General features: G+C 56.2%; 1 protein-coding gene across 1 annotated transcript; it reads left to right on the forward strand.

Annotated features, from left to right (window-relative positions):
• Positions 1-212: 212 nt before the first annotated feature.
• LOC147118662 (uncharacterized) lies at positions 213-7,139 on the forward strand. Its single transcript, XM_085984518.1, has 3 exons — positions 213-1,378; positions 5,404-5,566; positions 5,726-7,139. The coding sequence occupies exons 1-3, from the start codon at positions 290-292 to the stop codon at positions 6,835-6,837; spliced, it is 2,364 nt and encodes a 787-aa protein (XP_085840644.1). The 5' UTR covers positions 213-289; the 3' UTR covers positions 6,838-7,139.
• Positions 7,140-7,362: the final 223 nt, after the last annotated feature.

Genomic DNA, 7,362 nt, shown 5'->3' on the forward strand with positions numbered 1-7,362 from the left:
GTATAATAGTAAAGTGAAGAGTGCCTGCGTGTGTTTAACAGTAAAGTGAAGAGTGCCTGAGTGTGTATATGTGGTAAACCACTGTTTGTATTCCACTGTGTACATGCCTGGACATGCCTCGGCTGACTCCTCCCACAAGTCCTAGTATAAAGGTGACTGCTCCCCAGCCCTTTGTATTTCTGGACCGGTCGACCACTCGAGGCAGACCTTCATTCTTTTGTTAATAAAAGCCTTTAGTTACTCTCTTAACTCTCAGTCTTTTATGAGTAATTGATAGCGCATCAATTTTATGAACAAAATTTTTATAATGGAGAAGATCCTCACACCAGCATGCCTGGACTTAGATCATCGGGAGGCGGACTCATCCACCAAGTTTACTCACTGGCTTAAGTGTTTCGAAAAATTCCTGACCGCCTCCGCAGCAATCAAATCGGATGAGGACAAATTGGATGTCCTGACCTCCAAAGTGAACCACCGAGTGTACTCGGTCATCCAAGACGCGACCTCGTACGCGGACGCTATCAAGCTCCTCAAGGACCAGTACACGTGCCCAGTGAACGAAGTGTACGCCAGGCACCTTCTGGGGAGTCGTAAACAACAACCTGGGGAATCGACCGTGGAATACCTTCAGGCACTGTCTGTGCTTGGCCGGGCCTGTGGTTGTAAGGATGTAAAGGCCGCCGTGTACACAGAGGAACTTATCCGGGACGCTTTTGTAGCGGGCCACAGATCCAATTACACCCGACAGCGACTGTTGGAGCAGAGTGACTTCGACCTCAACAAGGCCTCTGAACTCGCACTATCATTGGATGCAGCCTACCGGGGCATGGATGCCTACTCCTCTGCACCGTGGACGCCGCGGGGAATGACAGCCTGGGACACGGTAGGACCGCCTCATAGCACCGTGCCACCCCAGCCACACCCCAGCAACGGCCCAACTCCCGCAGCAGTGTCCCAAGGCCAGACAGCAGTGCCCCAAGGCCAGAAATGCTACTTCTGTGGCCAGGCAAAACACCCCAGAGCGCGCTGCCCGGCGAAAAACGCGATCTGCTCGGGCTGCGGGAAGAAGGGACACTACGCTAGCGTCTGCAGGGCCAAAGCCACCCCGAACCCCAGCAGCGCCGCGTGTGGGCCATGCGGGCCGCCATCTTGGGCCTCCCCGGCCATGTGCGAACCACCGGTACAGCAGCCATTTTGGACGCCTCCAGCCACATGGGGATCATGGACGCCGCCATCTTGGACGAGAGCCGGAACGCAGCAGGCCCCCAACACCGCCTCATCTGATACCCGCAGCGACACACCGACCCCTACGCTGGCATCCGTTACACTGGACCAAGCGAGACCGCACCAGCTGGCCAGTTCCACAATGGACATTAAGGTAAATGGTCACGATACAATCTGCCTTTTTGACTCTGGGAGCACGGAGAGCTTCATCCACCCTGACATGGTGCGGCGTTGCTCTCTCCCAGTCCTGCCTGCGCACCAGCGGATTTCTATGGCCTCCAAGTCCCAGTCGGCGGACATCGGCGGCTGCTGCGTGGTGACACTCGTAGTAGACGGGACTGTGTACGATCATTTTAAACTTCTGGTCCTGCCCGAGCTCTGCGCTGCCGTCCTGCTGGGGTTAGATTTTCAGTGCCACCTTAAAAGTGTTACGATGGCGTACGGTGGACCCCTACCCCCACTCACAGTCCGCAGCCAGTAGCTTCCAAATTGCCCGCTGCGCTCAGAGTCACCCCCCCCCCCACTGTTTGCTAACCTTACCCCCGACTGTAAGCCCATCGCCACAAAGAGCAGGCGATACAGTGCCGGGGACAGGGTTTTCATTAAAACCGAAGTGGAGCGGCTCCTGAAGGAAGGGATTATTGAGGGCAGCACCAGCCCCTGGCGAGCCCAGGTTGTGGTCGTTAAGACCGGCGAGAAGCAGCGCCTGGTCATCGACTACAGCCAGACAATAAATCGCTACACCCTGCTGGACGCCTACCCACTCCCCCGCATAGCTGATATGGTCAACCAGATCGTGCAGTACCGCGTCTTCTCGACCATTGACCTGAAATCAGCGTACCACCAGCTCCCTATCCGCCCTGAGGACCGCCAGTATACTGCCTTTGAGGCAAACGGCCGCCTCTATCACTTCCTTAGGGTTCCCTTTGGCGTCACCAACGGGGTCTCCGTCTTCCAAAGGGAGATGGACCGGATGGTAGATCAAAATGCGTTGCAGGCCACTTTCCCATATCTGGACAATGTGACCATCTACGGCTGTGACTTGCAGGACCATGACGCAAACCTCGAAAAATTCCTCCGCACCACCCAACTCCTGAACCTGACATATAACAAGGAGAAGTGCATATTCCGCACAAACCGCCTCGCCATCCTTGGCTGTGTTGTGGAACACGGAGTCATCGGCCCCGACCCCGACCGGATGCGTCCCCTTATGGAACTCCCACTGCCTCAAGGCCCTGAAGAGGTGCCTAGGGTTTTTCTCCTATTACGCCCAGTGGGTCCCCTACTATGCGGACAAGGCCCGACCGCTGAACAAGTCCACCTCCTTTCCCTTGACGGCAGAGGCCCGCTTAGCCTTCCACCGTATCAAGGAGGACATTGCCAAAGCCATCATGCACGCAGTGGACGAATCCATCCCCTTCCAGGTGGAAAGCGACGCGTCCGACTTTGCTCTGGCCGCTACCCTCAATCAGGCGGGGAGACCCGTGGCCTTCTTTTCACGAACCCTCCAAGGCCCGGAGACCAGACACTCCGCTGTTGAGAAGGAGGCCCAGGCGATTGTGGAGGCTGTGCGTCATTGGAGGCACTACCTGGCCGGAAAACGATTTACCCTGCTCACTGACCAGCGTTCAGTTGCTTTCATGTTTCCCAACAAGCAGAGGGGCAAAATCAAAAATGACAAGATCTTGAGGTGGAGAATCGAACTTTCCACCTACAATTACGAGATCTTGTACCGGCCCGGGAAGCTCAATGAACCCCCGGATGCGCTATCGCGTGGCACCTGCGCCAGCGCGCAGATCGATAGACTGCGGGCCCTCCACAATGACCTCTGCCACCCGGGGGTCACCAGGTTCTTCCACTTCATCAAGGCCCGCAACCTGCCTTACTCTATTGAGGAGGTCAGGACCATGACCAGGAACTGCCAAGTCTGCGCTGAGTGCAAACCGCACTTTTATAGACCAGACAGGGCCCACCTGGTAAAAGCCACTCGCCCCTTCGAGCGCCTGAGCGTTGATTTTAAAGGGCCTCTCCCCTCCTCCGACCGCAATGTGCACTTCCTCAATATTATTGATGAGTACTCCCGTTTCCCGTTCGCCATCCCCTGCCCGGACATGACCAGTGCCACGGTCATTAAATGTCTGAATGACCTCTTCACCCTGTTCGGTTTCCCCAGCTATATCCATAGCGACCGGGGCTCATCGTTTATGAGCGACGAACTCCGTCAGTACCTGCTAACTAGGGGTATTGCCACAAGCAGGACCACCAGTTACAACCCCCGGGGGAACGGACAGGTGGAAAGAGAAAATGCGACAGTTTGGAAGGCCGCCCTGCTAGCCTTAAAGTCTAGGGGCCTTCCAACCTCCCGCTGGCAGGATGTGCTCCCCGATGCGCTCCACTCTATTCGGTCACTGCTCTGCACTGCCACTAACACCACCCCTCATAAGAAAATGTTTGTCTTCCCAAGGAAGTCCACATCGGGGACATCGCTACCGCCATGGCTGACGTCCCCAGGGCCGGTCCTACTGAGAAGACACGTGAGGACCCATAAAACAGACCCCCTGGTCGAGAGGGTCGACCTCCTCCACGCCAACCCCCAGTATGCTTACATTGCATAGCCGGACGGGCGGGAGGACACAGTCTCCATAAGAGACCTTGCACCCTCGGGGGCCGCAGTAACCCACTACTCACTACCACCTCCCCCCCACGATCCGATATCCAGCCCCAGCAGACGGCAGGCCTGGGCCCCGTGACCCGCTCGACATCTACGAGGACGACACGCCTGTGCCACAGCCTACGCAGGACTCGACGCCGGAAGCTCCACTACCCCTGCCGTCGCCACGCCGATCACAGCGGCAGACAAGATCTCCGGAGAGACTCCAATACACTAACTTTTAATACACTTCACCCCACCGGACTCAATTTTAAACCAGGGGTGAATGTGGTAAACCACTGTTTGTATTCCACTGTGTACATGCCTCGGCTGACTCCTCCCACAAGTCCTAGTATAAAGGTGACTGCTCCCCAGCCCTTTGTATTTCTGGACCGGTCGACCACTCGAGGCAGACCTTCATTCTTTTGTTAATAAAAGCCTTTAGTTACTCTCTTAACTCTCAGTCTTTTATGAGTAATTGATAGCGCATCAGTATAACAGTAAAGTGAAGAGAGCCTGAGTGTGTATAACAGTAAAGTGAAGAGTGCCTGAGTGTGTATAACAGTAAAGTGAACAGAGCCTGAGTGTGCATTACAGTAAAGTGAGGAGAGCCAGAGTGTGTGTAACAGTAAAGTGAAGAGCGCCTGAGTGTGTGTAACAGTAAAGTGAAGAGAGCGTAAGTGTGTATAACAGTAAAGTGAAGAGCGCCTGAGTGTGTATAACAGTAAAGTGAAGAGAGCCTAATGGTGTATAACAGTAAACTGAAGAGAGCCTGAGTGTGTATAACAGTAAAGTGAAAAGAGCCGGAGTGTGTATAACAGTAAAGTGAAGAGAGCCTGAGTGTGTATAACAGTAAAGTGAAGAGAACCTGAGTGTGTATAGCTGTAAAGTGAAGAGAGCCTATGTGTGTATAACAGTAAAGTGAAGTGCACCTGAGTGTGTATAACAGTAAAGTGAAGAGAGCCTGAGTGTGTATAACAGTAAAGTGAAGAGAGCCTGAGTGTGTCTAACAGTAAAGTGAAGAGAGCCTGAGTGTGTATAACGGTAAAGTGAAGAGAGCCTGAGTGTGTCTAACAGTAAAGTGAAGAGAGCCTGACTGTGTATAACAGTAAAGTGAAGAGAGCCTGAGTGTGTATAACGGTAAAGTGAAGAGAGCCTGAGTCACAGAGTCATAGGCCTAGAAATTCAGTCTGGACACTTTTGGGGCGCTAAAGTCGGGCGTTCGCTAAAGTTAGCGCACGCCGGAAAGTGTAGGCCACATCGCTGAAATTCAGTAGAGTTGGCCAAGAGTTTGGCCGAGCGCTGAAACTGGCGTTGCAATGCTCTCTTCAGGCGCTAAGCCAAGCTATTCGACCATGGGAGGCAGTGCACACAGCAACAGGGCACCTAACTGGCCAAGCTATTACACCATGGGAGGCAGTGTACACAGCAACAGGGCACCACACTGGCCAAGCTATTCGACCATGGGAGGCAGTGCACACAGCAACAGGGCACCACACTGTACTTAGAGGCCGCCCTTTCTCTTGCAGGCCAAGCTGGCACGGAATTTGAGGAGCCAGTCTGCCACCGGGGGAGGCCCTCCCCAGTACCAGCCGCTCAGTGAGCTGGAGGAGAGCGTGGCTCGACTCATGCGTGCCCGGGTGACTGGCCCTGTTGCGATCGGAGATGCGGACCCTGTACTGGGACCCACTGGTAAGGACATGACCGGTTGGACCTCTGTCGTTGCCCTTGCACTTCAGATCTACATCCTTTCGCACTGACCGTCAAATGCGCATAATGCCACCACTCAGGCCTCCCTCGCTGACGCCCTGTCCTCACTCTAAAGCTACTCTTGTGCCTTCCTGCTTTCAGCTGGTGAGGAGGAGGTGGTCCCTGAAGCTCAGAGTGCCAGGCCCTTGGACGAGGAGGACGACGAGGACCAGGAGGAAGGCGGCACATCGGGGGAACCCTCATCCGCTCCAGGGGATGGCAATGGAGGGGAGACGTCTGGCCTGCAGGAGAGCCAGGGGGAAGTGTTGCAGGGGAGGGCAGATCCTGGGCCCAGTGGGCTCGAGGCACGCGGGAAGGGTCCGGCAGCACGCCGGCCTTCTCCCCAGAGGGGGGAGGTGTTGCAGGGGAGGGCAGATCCTGGGTCCAGTGGGCTCGAGGCACGCGGGAAGGGTCGGCCAGCTCGGCGGCCTTCTCCCCAGAGGGAGAGTCCGCCCTCCAGTCCGGAGACGGTCCTCACCCAGGAGGTGCGCCTCCTCGATGAGATGTCGGCGGCATCTGAGCAGCACCACCAGGAGTTCATGGGGGTTGTGCAACAGATGCCTCAGGCCATTGAGTCCCTGGCTCATAGTGTGGTCGCTTTCGGGGAATCACAGGCCAGGGGGGTCGAACAACTCGCGGCAGCGCACGACAGGGGTGTCCAGCAACTCGCGGCAGCCCAGGACGCGACTCGCGAGATGAGTGGTGCCGTCCAGACACTGGCAGAGCTGATGCGGGCACATACCAGGGCAGTTCGGGCACTCACTTCTGCCACACTCGCTGTGGCGCGGAAGCATCACCAGGGCACCCGCCGCCCTGCTGCAGCACAGCGGTCTGGCCTCCACCAGATTGCTGCGCTTGCTGCACTGCCAGCCCGGCCGAGTGCCAGTGTCTCTGGCGAGCAGCGCGCGCCTGCCATCAGCCAGCTTGCCCCCATTGGTGCAGCCGACACTGCCACTCCCCCAGCCAAGGTGCGACGAGCTGCTGCTGAGACTGATGCTGGCCAGCCACAGCTGCAGCAGTCAGCAGCCGGCCCCTCCCGGGCCAGGCCTTGTCTAGGCCGACCCCCAAGGGCATCTGCCGACACGCATTGTGGCCCTCATGAGCCTTCCCCCAGCCTTGCCACACGCGCAGGGCCCAGGTTGAGGCGGAGCAGCAGGTCGGGCAGGGGCCAGAGAAGCCTGTCTAAGGACTCGCCCTCTCGGCACACCCATTAGAGTGTGGTGATAGCGGTTTTTTTATATTGGGGGGCTTGTGTTCTGGGGGGGCATTATTTTGGTAAGTCCGAGGATCAAGGCATTTTTTGTTTTTATGGGGGTGTTTGTGTTGTGGAGCGGGGGGCTTATTTTTGTAAGGCCGATGATGAAAGCCATTTGGATGGCCAAGTTTTGTTAGTCCTCCCCAGGTTTTGGGAGTGACAGATGTTTTTGACTGTTTTTTGGGGGTCTTGTCTGTTTTTCTGTTTCATGTGGGAAGGGCCCTGAGTTTGTGAAATAAAGCTTTTTCTTTATTCAGCATGTCCACGTCTCAGGTTTCAAGTGGTTGTTGCGTTAACCGGCTGAGGGCTTGCGGTGCAGCTGCCTTCAAGTGCGTTCATTGCCACAGCCCATTCCCTGACGGGGGCCTAGAAGTGTCGATCAATAAGCCCCCGGCGGACGGCCCTTGGACCTTGTGGCTCCCTCCTGGGCTGGTACTCCTCCTCCTCCTCCTCCTCCTCATGGTCCTCCTGCTCGTCCTCCTGA

The sequence above is a fragment of the Somniosus microcephalus genome, chromosome 4 (assembly GCF_052327205.1).
Source record: "Somniosus microcephalus isolate GS21.2 chromosome 4, FLI_Smic_1.0, whole genome shotgun sequence".
Classification (NCBI taxonomy): domain Eukaryota; kingdom Metazoa; phylum Chordata; class Chondrichthyes; order Squaliformes; family Somniosidae; genus Somniosus; species Somniosus microcephalus.

Coding starts and splice junctions, on each gene's coding strand:
- LOC147118662 (XM_085984518.1), top strand. CDS start 290: ATGAACAAAATTTTTATAATGGAGAAGATCCTCACACCAGCATGCCTG. Junction 1,379..5,403: donor GTTCCACAATGGACATTAAG/GTAAATGGTCAC, acceptor TTTCTCTTGCAG/GCCAAGCTGGCACGGAATTT. Junction 5,567..5,725: donor CCCTGTACTGGGACCCACTG/GTAAGGACATGA, acceptor TCCTGCTTTCAG/CTGGTGAGGAGGAGGTGGTC.